This window comes from Loxodonta africana, chromosome X (assembly GCF_030014295.1).
Source record: "Loxodonta africana isolate mLoxAfr1 chromosome X, mLoxAfr1.hap2, whole genome shotgun sequence".
NCBI lineage: Eukaryota > Metazoa > Chordata > Mammalia > Proboscidea > Elephantidae > Loxodonta > Loxodonta africana.
Window position 1 is genome coordinate 79450087 of NC_087369.1, and position 16698 is coordinate 79466784.

Genomic DNA, 16698 nt, shown 5'->3' on the forward strand with positions numbered 1-16698 from the left:
AATTGACCTATTTCATTCAGCACAATACCCTCCAGATTCATCCATGTTGTGAGATGCTTCACAGATTCATCATTGTGCTTTATCGTTGTGTAATACTCCATTGTGTGTCTGTACCACAGTTTGTTTATCCATTCATCTGTTGATGGGCATCTAGGTTGTTTCCATCTTTTTGCTGTTGTGAACAATGCTACAATGAACATGGGTGTGCCTATGTCTATTTGTGTGACAGCTGTTATTTCTCTAGGATATATGCCTAAGAGTGGGATTGCTGGATCATATGGTATTCCTGTTTCTAGCTTTCTAAGGAAGCACCATAATGTTTTCCAAAATGGTTGTACCATTTTGCATTCGCACCAGCAGTGCCTAAGAGTTCCAGTCTCCCCACAGCCTCTCCAACATTTGTTATTTTCTGTTTTTTTGATTTGTGCCAGTAATGCTGGGGTAAAATGGTATCTTACTGTGGTTTTGATTTGCATTTCTCTAACGACCAGTGATTGCAAGCATTTCCTCATGTGTCTAGTAGCTGCTTGAATGTCTTTAGTGAAGTGTCTGTTCATTTCCTTTGCCCATTTTTAATTGGGTTATTTGTCTTTTTGTTGTAGAGGTATTGGATTTTCTTGTAGATTTTAGAGATTAGATCTTTGTCAGATTTGTCATAGCCAAATTTTTTTTCCCAGTCTATAGGTTCCCTTTTTACTCTTTTGGTAAAGTCTTTTGATGAGCGTTTAAGTATCTTAGTCACCTAGTGCTGCTATAACAGAAGTACCACAGGTGGATGGGTTTAACAAAGAGAAATTTATTTTCTCACAGTCCAGTAGGTTACAAGTCCAAATTCAGAGCATCGGTTCCAGGGAAAGGCTTTCTCTGTCAGCTCTGGAGGAAAGTCCTTGTCCTCAATCCTCCCCTGGTCGAGGAGCTTCTCAGGTGCAGGTGCACTGTGTCCAAAGGACGCGCTCTGCTCCTGGTGCCGCTTTCTTGGTGGTATGAGGTCCCAAACTCTCTGCTTGCCTCCCTTTCTTTTTATCTCTTGAGAGATGAAAGGTGGTGCAGGCCACACCCCAGGGAAACTCCCTTTACCTTTGGTCAAGGAGGTGACCTGAGTAAGGGTGGTGTTACAGTCCCACCCTAATCCTCTTAACATAAAATTACAATCACAAAATGGAGGACAACCACACAATACTGGGAATCATGGCCTAACCAAGTTGACACATATTTTGGGGGATGACACAATTCAATCCATGACAGTCAGTGTTTAATTTTTAGAAGATCCCAGTTATCCAGCTTATCTTCTAGAGTTTGTGTGTTGTTAGTTATGGTTTGTATCCTCTTAATGCCGGTAATAGGAACTCTAGCATTGATCCTAGTTTTTCTTCTATGATCTTTATAGTTTTTGGTTTTATGTTTAGGTCTTTTATCTATTTTGAATTAGTTTTTGTATATGGTGTGAGGTATGGGTCCCGTTCTAGCTTTTTGCAGACGGACATCCAGTTTTCCTAGCACCATTTGTTAAAAAGACTGTCTTTTCCCCATTTGATGGACTTTGGGCCCTAGATGGAGATCAGGTGACCGGATAGATTTACATTTGAGTTCTCAATTCCATTCCATTGGTCAACGTGCCTGTCATTGTACCAGTACCATGTTGTTTTGACTATCATAGCTGTATAGGAGGTTCTGAAATCAGGTAGTGCAAGTCCTCCTACTTTGTTCTTCATCTTCAGTAGTGCTTTACTTATCCAGGGCCTCGTCTCTTTGCATATAAAGTTAATGATTAGTTTTTCCATTTCTTTAGGGAATGCCGTTGGTGTTTGGATTGAAATTGCATTGTATTTGTAGATTGCTTTGGGTAGAATTAACATTTTCACAATATTGAGCCTACCTATCCGTGAGTATGGTATGTTTTTCCATTTATGTAGATCTCTTTTGGTTTCTTGCAGTAGTGTTTTGTAATTTTCTTTGTGTAGGTCTTTTACATCCCTGGTTAGATTTATTCCTAAGCATTTTATTTTTTTAGGAGCTATTATTATAAATATTATTTTCCTGATTTCCTTTTCATCATTCTCTTTATTGGTGCGTAGGAATCCAACTGATTTTTGTATGCTTGTATCGTGCTACTCTGCTGAATCTTTCAATTAGTTCCAGTAGTTTTCTCATGGAGTCTTTTGAGTGTTCTTTTTATAGTATCATATCATTTACAAATAGGAATAGTTTTATTTCTTCATTGCCGATTTTGATGTTCTTTATTTCTTTTTCTTGCCTTATTGCTCTAGCTAGAGCACTATAGTTCTATTTTCATATTGTTAACTTGGGAAACTGAAGATTAAATTATAGTCTTTAGAAACAGTGTAAATTAGAAAGTGATTCCAATATATGTGTTTGGTTAACATTGCCTTAGTTGCAAAGAAAGAGCCAGTACTTTCACAGTCCTCTCAAAAGCATCCTCTTGTACTCTGAATTCCCCGCACCACAAAGCCCTGAATATTTTGAAAAAGTACTAAAACCTGGTTTCCCTAGTTATTGCTATATACACATATCCATGGTATTTCAAGTAATTATGGAATGTTATTCACTTGTCCTATAATCACGCCAGGTGTCTTAGTTATCTGGTGCTGCTATAACAGAAATACCGCAAGTGGATGGCCTTAGCATACAGAGATTTATTCTCTCATGGTTTAGTAGGCTATAAATCTGAATTCAAGGTGTCAGCTCCAGGGGAGGCACTCTCTCTCTCTCGGCTCTAGAAGGAGGTCTTTGTCCTCAATCTTCCCATGGTTGAGGAGCTTCTCAGGCACGGGGACCCTGGGTCCAAAGGATGTGCTCTGCTCCTGGCACTACTTTCTTGGTAGTATGAGGTCCCTTGTCTCTGTTTGCTTGTCTCTTTTGTATGTCAAAAGAGATTGACTTAAGATACAACCTCACTGTGTAGATTGAGTCTTGCCTCATTAACTGCCTCTAATCCTGCCTCATTAACATCATAGAGGTAGGATTTACAACACATAGGAAAATCACATCCATTGACAAAATGGTGGACAGTCACACAATATTGGGAATCACGGCCTAGCCAAGTTGACACACGTTTTTGTGGGACACAGTTCAATCCACAACATTCTACTCTTTGGCCCCCCAAAATTCATGTCATTGCTATATGTCAAACATGTTCACCTTGTCATAGTGAAAGTCTTAAATCAACTCCAAGTCCAAAATCCAAAAGTTCCTCTTCATCTGAAATCTAGAATATAAATTATCTGCTTCCAAATTACAGTGGTAGAACAGGTACAAGGCAGGCATTTCTATAACAAACGGGAGAAATTGAAGGAAAGGAAGGGATAACAGGCACCAAGCAAGTCGGCAGACACATACATTAGGTCTCAAGGTTTGAAAATAACCCTTTGTTCACTGAGATCTTTTAGGCAATAACCTTGCCCCCTAGACTCGGGGTGTTGGCCACACTCTCCAGATTCTGAGTTGAGGGCCCTCCGCCCTGGACTTCAGCTCTGCCTTCCAGGCCCACTGGAATGGCAACTCTGCTTCCTCGCATTTGGGTGGCCCCATTCTCCTAGTCCCATCTGAGTGGCGACCCTACCCTTCCCTACCCCAGCCCCAGCAGGCCCCTGTTCTCCTGCCCTTTGGGAATGGTAGCCCTGCCGCCTCAGCTTTGGGTAGCAGATCTGGCCCCACCCCACCTGCACTTGTGAATGGAAGTCCCACACTCCAGAACTGAGTTGGTGAAGGTCTGACTCTTTGAAAACTAAGAGATCGTGGCCCCACCCTTTGAAGCCCCAGAGGCCATGGCTCTACCCTTTGAAACCCCAGAGGTCCTGGCCCTACCCTTTGAGACTGAGGCAACTCTGCTTCCGGTGTTTCTTGGCCTCTTGGCCCCTTGGGCCTTACCTCCAGTGCCTGCCCTGCTGGGGCAAGTGTTCCAAAGCTCTTTAGCTCCACCAATAAGTGCCTGGAGGTACCCCATTCCATTAGTAAACTTCAGCTGGAAGGCACTCAGCTTTCTTGCTCCATAGGTCTGCAAGCCTAGCTCTCCTGATAAGTGCCTGGAGGTACCCCACTCTGCCAGGAAATCTCCTGCACAGAGGCACTCAGCTCCCTCGCTCCATGGGTTGTCTCCTGGTTCTGCTGCTGCCGTTTCTCTGCGGCTACTTCATCTGTGCTGTCTCTGGTATTGTAGCTCTCTTCGCTTCCTTCTGAGTCCTCACCAGAATTGTCTTTGATGTACATAATTCTACTAACAGCCCCTTCAAGGCAATCTAGGCTCTTACTGTTAGGCACTTTAAAACTCTTCCAGCCTCTACCCATTCACAGTTTCAAAGCCGCTTGCACATTTTAGGTGTCTGTTGGAGCAGCGCGGCACTCCCAGTGACATCAGCGATCCATTACAGTGAAAATCTCAATTTTGCATCTTACAATCTTTCAGAACATCAGGGACTTCATTTACACCAACAAGTTCTTTGAAAATGTCAACGTTTTCATGAAGATTAACAAATCGTTTCAAACCTTCAAGGTTTTTCTTCAGATTCCAAAATTATTTTGGTAAACAGTAGATAACACCTTTGACATAAATGTGACGATCACTTAACAGAGAAAGCTTGCTTTGTGTTTCTTCAGAACACGTCTACCACTCGAATAAGGGACAGACTTCCAAAGGTCATATTTGTTTTCCATCTTGAGGTAAACTTGGATTTATAGTTCCTTCTAGGTGCCATACTTACTGTTTTAGTAGGTTGTTGTTAGTTTTTAGATGCCTTTCTTAGATTCCAAGCTGGTAATTTATAACAATTTAAATTAAAGGGAGAATAGCTCATCTATTGTCTAATTGTTTCTTATTTCATCTTGCTACAGCTGTGGCTGGGTTTATCTGCCTTTTATTTCAATCAAAAAATTAAACTAATGAGATAAAAGGAAGATATCCATGTAACTATTGGGATTCTCTGACAAGAGGCAATATACAAAGTGACTTATAAAATAAACATTTTTTCTGGAATTAAACTCAGAAATATTCTTTGCAGGTCTTTATGCAAACAGCACTGATAACGTTGTTGTTAGGTGGCAACAAAAGACATCCCGTGTTCAATAGCACATTCTGTTTAATAATTTAGAAAATACAAACCAGCAAAATAAAGAAAACACAAACAAAAAATCACTTACCATCCTACTGCTCAGAGATAAATACCAAAATGTTAATAATCGGTATCCTTTTGATCTTTTTCTGTACATATACTTACGCTTAACATTTATGTTTAACCTTTTTCATTTAACTGTATCATGATCATCTTTGAATGAATGATTCTTTATCAGTCTTGTATAAAATCTAAAGACATCACATTGAATCACACTGACATGAAAATATTCCTATAAGGAGCCTAAGTTAATAAAGTCCAAATCCATTCTGAGAGTTCAAATAGGGAGTGGATGCTTTTATTGACTGTGAAAAGCAAGTAACTTTGCCTTTTCAAATAAAGATTCTGATAGCCAAAGAAATGCATGCTAGAATCCCTCCTATTTATGCAGCTTCTAAGACTTTTTTTTAATAACCATATTTTAGAATTCTTAAGGTAAGGAGAGAGTAGACTTGTAAAGCTCTGAATGGCTTTTTGACGGTGACTTGGCCACCTTCATTATCCCAGTCATAACTTTAAGTGTTTTACTTCTTAGCTTTTAGGACTATCAAGAGGAGGACACTAAAGCATATTATACAGCTACAGTCATCAAAACAGCCTGGTACTGATAAAACAATAGACACTGAGACCGATGGAATAGAATTGACAGTCCAGAAATAAACCCACGCACCTATGGTCAAGTGATTTTTGACAAAGGTGCTAGTCCATTCGATGGGGGATAAAAGATTCTCTTCAATAAATGGTGTTGGGAAAATTGGATTTCCCCATGCAGAAAAATGGAACAGGATCCATGCCTCGCACCATACACAAAAACAAATACCAAATGGATTAAAGACATAAATGTGCAAATTAAAACCATAAAATTCTTAGAAGACAATGCAGGGGCAACGCTGTCGGGCTTAGCTTTTTAACAATGGATTATCTAATATAATGGCAAAAGTACAAACAGCAAAAACAAAACAAATAAATGGGACCTCATAAAAATTAAAAACTTTTGCCCAGTATTCATTGCAGCACAATTCCCAATAGCCAAAAGGTGGAAACTACCTAAACGCCCAGCAACGGATGAATGGATAAACAAAATGTGGTACATACAAACAATGGAGTATGACTCAGCCACTAGGAGAAATGAAGCCTTGATACATGCTACAATATGGATAGAGGTTGAAGACATTATGCTGAGTGAAATAAGTCAATAACAAAAGGAAAAATATTGTATGATTTCGCTTATATAAAAAGATAAGAACAGGCAAATGTATAGAGACCAAAGTTTATTAGTGGTTACCAGGAGTGGGTGGGAGAGGGAAAAGGGTGGGTTATTGCTTATGGAGTCCTGAGTTTTGGTTTACGGTGATGGAAAAATAGTATTGATTAAGGGTAGGGTTTCTTGTGGTGTTGACAGTTTCTTTGTTCCATTTAATTTTCTGTGCCGAGTTCTGTTTCTTTATACATTTTCTTTTTGTCTTTTTCATTATTGTTGATTTTGTGTTTGCTGAGTCTTTATGTTTTTCTTCTTTTTTATTTTGATGTATAGGTTTGTTAGCTTCCTTTTTGGTTACCTTGAAATTTACCTTTATTTTTCTAAGTTTAAGCCAATCTTTATTTCTTTCCTTCTTTTTTTTTATTGTGCTTTAGGTGAAAGTTTACAGCTCAAGTTAATTTCTCATACAAAAATGTATACACATATTGTTATGTGACACTAGCTGAAATTCCTATAATGTGACAGCACACTTCCCCTTTCCACTCTGGATTTCTCGTGTCCCTCCAACCAGCTCCTGTCTCTTCCTGCCTGTTCATCCTGCCTCCAGACAGGAGCCACCTATTTGGTCTCATGTATCTGCTTGAACTAAGAAGCACACTCTTCATGAGTATTATTTTATGTATTACAGTCCAGTGTAATCTTTGTCTGAAGAGTTGGCGTCGGGAATGGTTTTAGTTCTGGATTAACAGAGTCCAGGAGCCATGTCTTCTGGGGCTCCCCTAGTCTCCGTCAGACCATTAAGTCTGATCTTTTTAAGTGAATTTGAGTTCTGCACCACACTTTTCTCTTGCTCCGTTGGGGTCTCTGTCAGGGCTGGCGGTCATTGCTGGTAGCCAGGCTAATCTATTATTCCTTGACATTGCCATAACTTCCTCTCCATATGGAAGTTCTGTGACTACGGTGTAATTCCCTCTTTTTTGTTTTGACATTTAGATTTGATTTGTTTTTGTGAGTTCCCTATCTGGGTTGATAACTAGTTGATCTGTCCTATGTCCTAGTTTTGTATGGTTGTCTGATCTTGTTGGTTCTCTAACTGGAAAACTCCCTTTAACATTTCTTGTAATTTTGATTTGGTTTTTACAGATTCCCTTAACTTCTGTTTATCTGGAAATGATCTTTTTGACATCATATTTGAGAGACAGCTTTACTGGACATATAATTCTCAGCTGGCAATTTTTTTTCCTTTGAGGCTTTATAAATGTTATCCCATTGCCTTTTTGCCTGTGTGGTGTCTGTTGAGTAGTCAGAGCTTAGTGGCTTTCATTTATCCCTAGCCACTTTCAAGATTCTTTGTCTTTGGTTTTGGCAAGTTTGATTATGGTATGCCTTGGTGACTTTCTTTTGAGGTCTACCCTGTATGGGGTTTGTTGAGCTTCTTGGATAGATATCTTCTCAACTTTCATGATATCAAGGAAGTTTTCTGCCAGCAAATTTTCAACGTTTCTGTCTGTGTTTTCTGTTATCCCCCCATTCTGGTACTCGGATCACTTGTAGATTTTTCCTCTTGATACTGTGTCCCACGTAATTCTTTAGGGTTTCTTTGTTTTTTAAAAAATCTTCTTTCTAATATTTCCTCAAATAAATTGGTGTCAAGGGATTTATCTTCAGTCTAATTCTGACTTCCATTGCCTCAGTTATGCTCCTGTGACCTTCTACTGAGTTGTCTAATTTTGAAATTTTATTACTAGTCTTTTGAATTTCTAGTTGCTGTCTCTCTCTGGTTTCTAGCAGCCTGTTAATTTTGTCGTTTTGTTCTTTTATTGTTTTCCCAAATTCCTTAGGCCCCCGGTGTGCATGGGTGAGGCCCCTGCTTACAGGGTAGGGCGGTGTCAAATGTCCTGAATCGGCAGCTCCCCCTTGGCCACTTCTGTTAAAATGGGCTTCAGGTGTATGCCCTGCTGTTTTAGGCTAATGAGGGCATGCAGTGTTAAATTGACCCACACAGTTCTGGGCAGGGATGAAGGGCACTGTAAGTCTGTGGACCCCTTGTGCCAGCACCTGGGCGAAGGGGCAGGGCCTCCTGACCAGCCCTGAATTCCTGGCTTAGGGGATGTGGTGTTTTTTAATACTGTGGGACTGGTATCTGAGTAGAGTGGGGTGGGGGATGGGTGAAGGGAAGTAAGTGCTTCTCCACTGTGAACTCTGGGAAGGGAGGGGTTATTTTGCCCCCACATGGTGGTTAGAAGCTTGCACTTAACTTTCGCAGGTCTGGTGCCACTCCTATTTGGTTCTGGAGGTGTGTGCAGGTTCACTGCTGCTTGTCTGCATCTGATGTGGTGAGGCTCCTCTTTGAACGATGCCGCTTGCCTCAGCCCATGTGTGCCATGCAGACTCAGCTAGCAGGGCACTGGTGATCTCACGATCTGTACTTCTCCACTGCTTTTGAATTGTTTCTCCTTCCACCACTTAGTCTGATTCTTCAGCCTTGCTTTTGATGATTAGGGTTCCTAGATTGTCATATAGAATTGATTCACTTGTTTTTTTGGGTCTCTGTTGTAAGAGGGACGACAGGAAGTATCTGAGTATTCCGCTGTCTTGGCCCAACCTCAAGGGTAAGATTTCACAGCCAGTTAATGTAATTGGTATTAATAAGTTGTACGTCTGTAAAAAGTTGAATTGGCACAAGTGGTGTGATAGATATATTTACCACAATAAAAAAAAGAGCAGCTGCATGGCTGCTTATGTACAGCCAAACACCTCACGCGATTTAGTTCCTTTGTTTGGAGGTTTAGAGTTAAGGTTTCATGGGACATCTCAGTTAATTGGCCTAATACTGTGTTTAGTGCTCCTGTTCTATCACCTAGTTCATTGCATAGTACCTGGGGTCTTAAAAGCTTGCAAGTGGCCATTCAAGCTACAACAATTGGTCTCTCTTTGCCTGGAGCAACAGAGGAAGAAAGAGGAATAGGAGGAGGAAATGGAATGTTTGGCTAATTGTCTTCCTGAAAAACTGCTCCCTTTGCAATGAAACCAGAAGAACTGGATGGTGCCTGGCTACCACTACTGAACATTTTGATTAAAGATTCTGTAGAAGAATCCTGATCAAAATGAAGAATATGCAGAACAGAATTTCAGATTCTCATGGAAGCCAAATTTTCTGGAGCCATGGAGGCTGGATGAATCCCCGAAACTATTGCCCCGTGGTAGTCTTTAAACCTTAAACCAAAAACATCCCCTGAAGTTGGCTTAAAACCAAACAGTAGTTTAGCTTAACTAATAAAGAATGTCTGCCTTGAGCATCGTGCTCTTTTAAGATATTTCTATATGGGATCAAATTGACAACAGCAACTCAAAAGATTAGATAGGAATCTTAGGGGGTAGTTAGTTTTATGTTAATGATGGAGGAATAACTCAGAAAAGGAGGGTGAGAATGGTTGCACAACTTGAAGAATGTAATCAGTGTCACTGAATTGCACCTGTACAAGTTGTTGAGTTGGTGTATGTTCTGCTGTGTATATTCTCAACAACTACAACAAAAATAAAGTATAAAAATAAAAAGTGTATTTAAAAGAGGACACATTTTAAATATATTTTTAATTTAAAATGTATTTATTTTAAATTGAAAATAATATTTTTTTATTATTTTAAATTAAAATAAATATATACATATTCTTTAAATATATTTTTTGGGTTGGTATTTTTCTTCTTTGCTTATTTTGAATAGTGTAAAGTCATGGCACCCACATGACTTTTCTTTGTGTCTGCTATTCCTAAGAGACTTTCTTAAGAAAGCAAATCTCAATTTAGTTACAAGTAATTGCTGAAGAAAATGAAAGATATTGATTGGATGAAAATGTTTGAACACCACTATTTATGTAACTTCTGTTTTGCCAGGATACAATGCAACTGTCTTGGCCTATGGGCAAACTGGCTCTGGGAAAACCTATTCAATGGGAGGTGCATATACTGCTGCACAAGAGAATGAACCAACAGTTGGGGTCATTCCTAGGGTAATACAACTGCTTTTCAGAGAAATTGATAGAAAAAGTGACTTCGAATTTACTCTGAAAGTGTCTTATTTGGAGGTAAGTGATTTATCTTTATTCTAAATTCAAAATTATCCATATGTAAAAAAATAAACCCAAATAAGATTTTTCCCTTTCATGACTTAAAATTAGTAAATGCAGTTTTAGTAAATTACATTTTGCTATATTGATAGAAAAAACTTATTGGCTCCACTGGAGTTGGCTCCCACCCAGTTCTTTCCTTGTTAGAATAGTTTGTTTAATCTGATAGGGAAGTTGGCATTGTCGTAAAAAAGATGATTGAAATTCTTTAATTCCAATTTGGCCTCAATTACTGGTTCCCTGTAGAGTCTTCAGAAAAGTATTTGATTTCTCTTTTCTGTTTTGTGGCTTAAGTGATTATGCTGCTGCTTCATGAAGACTATTATAAAGATTGGGTGAAGTATTGAGCTGTGTAAGGGGTGATATAATGCGTTTATTCAACAGGTATTTATTGAGCACCTACTGTGACTCAGTGGCCGCAACAGTGGGCTCAAACATAGCAACGATCGTGAGCATGGTGCAGGACCAGGCAGTGTTTCGTCCTGCTGTACGTAGTGTCGCTATGACTTGGAACTGACTCCATGGCACCTAACAGCAACTGTGTGTCAGACCCTATTTTAGGCATTTAGATACATCTGGTACTTGGGATGTATCAGTGAACAAAACAGATAAAAATTCATGCCCTTTTGGGAGCTTACATTCTAGTGTATATCAGTATACAAACAGACTGGCTAGTTATATATCTGACCTCGGGACATCAAAAACACATGTTTAGGGAACTTAGGGCTTTAGGGAAATTAGCTGCTTAGTTACCGTAGCAGTGATAAGAGAAAATCTTTAAGGAGCAATTGAATGATGCAATTTAAGCTTGCAAATTGAATACTTCATTCTGAAGTTGAATCTTAATATATTAATGAGGTAGAGGATATAGAGGTGGAAGAGGGGGAGTTAAACATTAAATTAATAAGGTTCAGCACAAAGCTGGTTCCTATGAGGCAGATGTTAAAGATGTCCCAAATGTCCAACTTTTCCAAACTGCTGTATCACTCCATTATCTCTAACATCAATTATTCCCCCTCCCCTCACTACTCTCCCTCCCATCTTTGGGCTTGGTAATTTGATGCAATGTTTCACAAAACTCGTGAACTTACAATTAAGTGGTTTGTTAGGGAAGTAATAGGGTACAACTCAGGATTGGGATCAACTTGGAAGTAGTAGGAACAACTCAGGATGCAGTTCCTCAATCAGGACAGCTTCTCACCCTCTGCCACAGGGCCTGCTGGGGGCCTTCTCAGGTGTGTGTTACGACTCTTAGCTTCCTGAGTTGGCAAGCCCCACCACAACCTTCTCACACTGGTCTCCTGGTTCCTGCCGTCTTACACCCCTATTACTCTTACGACTACCGCACTGCTGTCTCTCGCTGTCTTCCATGTTACAGCTCCTTTCTCTTGCTCTCCGTCTCTCCCTTTAATCCTAATGGGATGGCAAAACTGACCAATCCCCTCATTAGGGCTCCATATACCTCTTTTGCCTGATCCCACCCCCACAAGGGTTCCATGCACCTTATTGACATTATTAGCAAGCTATCCAATCCCCTTGGTGGGCCTCAAGTGCCTCGTTTGCATGGTTCCACCCAGTCATTTGGTGGGAGTTACAAAGACTGTGGCTAGAAGGGCCATGTTAAGTAATTCACTGCACTGCAGGCCACCCGCTGGCTCTTCTAGCCATTTCCCCTTTCATACTTGAAACATTAACTTCACCCTCCCAATCTTTTTACCAGTCCAAGGCAGTCATTTACGATTAGTCCTTCAGTAGGGCAAAGAGTCCCCAGGGTAAGGTTACTCGGGTACCAGCCATTCCGGTCTGCTGCAGGTATCCATCTGATCTGGTCAGGTTCTCCAGAAGTCGTCTCAGCTTGACCCTCTCTGGCTCTGATAAAATTTAACTCAGAGAAGATGATTCCCTTGCTCTGAGTCTCTCTTAAGGTATCAGTATAATGTTAGATTTCCCCCCTGCATAACCCATTTATTCATTCCTTTACCTTCAGCTACTATTTCTCCTTCCTTCCATTTTTCATTTATTTTTACCCAAACTTTTCCACCTTGGGAAGGGGACATAAGGTTCAGATGATGTGGAGTGTGAATACGTACTCATGAAAGCATGCAATCCAGCCCTTCATGCTTTTATCTCTCCCCATTTTAGGTAACAAATGTTTCAGTTGCCCATACCAATTCTCTATGAAACCATTACTCTGAGTGTGGTATGCAACACGGTATTCCATTTCATATGATGTTTCTTGGCCCATTGTTGCACCTTGTGGGCTGTAAAGTGTGTTGTTTGGTCTGGTGAAATATGACTCCATGGCCCAAATTGGTACAGTATCTTTTGTTCCAAGCCTTTAGTGGTGTTTTTGGCATTTGCATCTGTTACAGGATATGCAAAGCCCGGTCCAGAGTATCTATTCCTGTGAGGACCCATTTGTAGCCACCTGGTGCCACTGGTGTCATTGGTCCAATATAATCAAGTTGCCAGCTACGTGCAGGGCCTTTCTCCCAGGGAATCTGCCCCATAACCATTTGCAACCTCGGTCTTTCTTGCTGGCAGACAGCGTAGTCCTTATAGTTTGTGCCTCAGAAGGTGCAAGGGGGATGTGTCTAGATTCTACCTATCTCTGCATTGCTACAGCACCCCCATGTCTGCTCATTTTATGGACCCAATTGGCCACCTCAAGTGAGTGTACCAACAGGTCCACTTGCTGTTTCCTATCGCCGTCTGAAACAGGAAGGGCTTTTTTTTCTGATGGGCATCAACATGTCCTACTCTAATGCACCCTCTAAATTCCCAGAGCACTTTCCATAGGTCCATGCCCCACACAGGTGTCCCCTGAATAGTCCAATTTTCCATTGCTCATTTGTCTGATCATACAGCCAGGCCATTGGCTACTGCCCATGAATTAGTAAAAACCCAAACATATGGGCTCTCAGACCCGTTGCCCAATTCTTCCATCATGGCTAGGAAGACAGTATGCAGTTCAGCCCATTGAGCTGGTCTGTTTTTACCTTTTTGAATTAGAGTCTTTCCATCTGCTGGTCTTAATGCAGCAGCTTTCCCTATCAAATGTTGTCCATATACCCTGGAACTGCCATCTGTGAACCAAGCAGTCTTCTGCTGGTCAGTAGAGAGTTGTTTGTAGGGCACCATCCATGTAGCAATGGGCTGTAACAGCTTCTTAGGTGGATCTGGGGTAGGACCTAAGGGAAAAGAGGCTACCTGCTCATGGATACAATGGGTGCTTCCTTGCATTCCCCAAGTAGCTTATTCTTGTATGAACCATTTCCATTACATTATGGAACTATTTGGGGCACTGCCCTCATTATTAGAGTGTTTCTCTGACATCACCCAAGACATTATGGCTATTTCAGGTCTCAGGATGATTTTATGTCCTTCTGTCAATGAGGTAGTCTTAATCAGCACCTAATAGCAGGCGAGTAATTGCCTTTCAGATGGTGTGTGTTGTGCTGCAGCACCTGGAAACGTTCTAGACCAGAGTCCCAATGGTCACTGTAGGGTGGCGTTCTTGGGTTTTTGCCCTAAACTCTAGTCTGCATAAGCATGTGTGGCAGACACCTCCAAAATGATGTCTGAATATGGACCATAAGGGCTTAAACGCAGGGAGAGTGAGACCACTTTCTGTAATTCAGACATAACCTACTCTTGCTCCAGCCCCCATTTGAATGCAGTTTTCTTCCTAGTGGTTTATGCATGGGAGCCAGCAATATTTCCAGATGTGGAATATGCGTTCTCCAAAATCCAAATAGAGCAACCAAATGTTGGGCCTCCAGCTTAGTGTTGGGGGTGGATAGTGACAGCAACTTATTCTTTGTTGCCTCTGGAATATCATGGGTGACTCCTTCCCAAGTTATTCCCAAGAATTTTATCATTTGAGCAGAGCCCTGGATTTTTGCTGCATTTATTAACCAGCCTCAGTTGGTCATGTGGGCCACCACTATATTCAAATCAGCCCTAGCCTGTTCTTTGGTGTTTGATATTAACATAATATCGTCAATGTAGTGTATCATTACACTTGAGATCTACACCAATTCCATGTCTCTTTTAACCAAACTATGACAGTAAGTTGATGAATCCAAGTAACGCTTTAAGCCTAGCAGGATGGCAAAACTGACTAACCCCCTGATTAGGGTTCCATACACCTTATTTGCATGGTCCCACCCCCACAAGGGTGCCATGTAGCTTATTTACATTATTAGTAAGCTATCCAATCCCCTTGGTGGGCCACAGGTGTCTCATTTGCATAGTCCCACCCAGTCATTTGGTGGGAGTTAAAAAGACTATGGCCAGAAGGGCTATGTTAAGTAATTGCACCACAGACATCATCAAGATCAGCCTTTCATATTTTACCACAATTAAAAGAAAAGATTAGCCTTCTTGAGTCTCTTGATTAACCTAGCTGTAACCAAGATAATTGAATATAAAAATAACTCAGGAATCTGGTCTGTTAAATACTGGCAACAGAAATGGTAGCAAACAAATATAGTGCTTACTATGTGCTAAACAATGTTCTCAGCACTTAAAAGTTCTGGATGCTATTGAAATCTTGGTTGCTACTTCTCTCTTTTGACTTCTTCCTTCTGCTTCCCAACTCCACCCCCCATTAAGGACCCATTATTACATTTTAACAAAATCAGTGAAAGCGACGCTGTTATGACGCCATCAAATAACTGAATTTGGTACCCACGCAGCTTTTCTTTGTGTCTGCTGTTCCTAAGAGACTTTGTCTTAAGATAGCAGTGTCAATTTTGCTATAAATAACATGGATTTATTCTGGTAAAATATCAAATGATTACATGTAAGATTAAAGTCCTTTTCATAATTATAAAAATAATACATGTTCATTGTAAAAAAAAATTAGAAAATACAAAAAGTCACAAAGAATAATAAAAAAATTTACCGGTGATCCCACCACCCAGAGATTACCATTGTTAACGTCTTGTTTTTATTTCATTTTCAACAATACCAGATCTACAATGAAGAAATCTTGGATCTTCTATGCCCATCTCGTGAAAAAGCCTCTCAAATAAACATACGGGAAGACCCTAAAGAAGGCATAAAGGTGTGTTTGTCTCTCATTTGATGTCATTAAAAAATGTTGGCGAGTACTAAAGTTCACATCCCTTTTATTTGCCACTATGTTTTTAAACAACTGCTAACATCGTAGTCTTCCAGATTTTGTATGAACCTAATTCCTAAGTGGGAGCTTCTTGTGGGGAAGGAAAGGAGTACTCATATTCAGTTTTATCAGCATCCTGTTACCTCTTGAATGAAGGCTAATGTCAAGGAAGTATTTATTAATTATCTATAGAGTTCTAAGGCTGAGATGTCCAATATAATGGCCACTAGGCACAAAAAAGTGGTGTTTTAAGTTTAAATTAAGTAAAATTTAAAATTCAGTTCCTCAGTTGCACTAGGCACATATCAAGTACTCCATAGCCACATGTGGCTACTGTACTGGACAGTGGAAATATAAAACATCCATGATCGCAAAAAATTATATTGGATAGCACTGTAATAGACATTGTGCTGGGATCTGGGATAATATTTAAAAAGTGAAAAGTTAAATAATATAAAAATTTTAAATTCGTAAGTGCCATAGGAGGAAATACATCACTTATTTGAGTGGCTTCTCTCACGTGGTGTAGATAATAGGATGAGGAACTGGAGCTGAACAGAAAATTTGAGACAAGCTTGGGAGTTTCATATATGGGAAAGGGGCAAATCCAAAAGCCAGTGTTGAAAACAGGCAGAACTTGGGTCTAGCACCAACTTGTGTATTCAGGAATGGGAGAGTCATAGCCTGGAAGTAGGTGAGAATATGTAATACAGATTTAGGAAAACTTGATAAAATAATATCCTACCCATCTTCCTCTCCTTCCCCTGTTCTGCTGCCCAAAGGAAGAAAAACAAGTTGAAGGGTTGGTGTACAGCTAAAGGACAGGCAAGTGTGCTTTTGAATTTGTTTTTTCCATCTGGGTCATTATATCGCTAACCAGGTGCTAAAGCAAGGCTGGAAACCCTGGTGGCGTAGTGGTTAAGTGCTACAGCTGCTAACCAAAGGGTCGACAGTTCAAATCTGCCAGGCGCTCCTTGGAAACTCTGTGGGGCAGTTCTACTCTGTCCTCTAGGGTTGCTATGAGTCGGAATCCACTCAACAGCACTGGGTTTGGTTTTTTTTTTTTTTAAAGCAAGGCTTGAAGGATCAGACCTATTTTGAAAGCCTGATAAGCTT

The 16698-nt window shown here is 40.4% G+C and overlaps 1 protein-coding gene across 2 annotated transcripts in view; it reads left to right on the forward strand.

Moving 5' to 3' along the window:
* Window positions 1-16698, forward strand: part of KIF4A (kinesin family member 4A) — a 197438-nt gene that overhangs the window by 12089 nt on the left and 168651 nt on the right. For both annotated transcript variants that reach the window (XM_003412683.4, XM_064278511.1), the window contains 2 exons: window positions 10222-10412; window positions 15433-15525. In XM_003412683.4, coding sequence (XP_003412731.3) covers window positions 10222-10412; window positions 15433-15525 — 284 coding nt within the window. The remainder of the gene's footprint in view (window positions 1-10221; window positions 10413-15432; window positions 15526-16698) is intronic.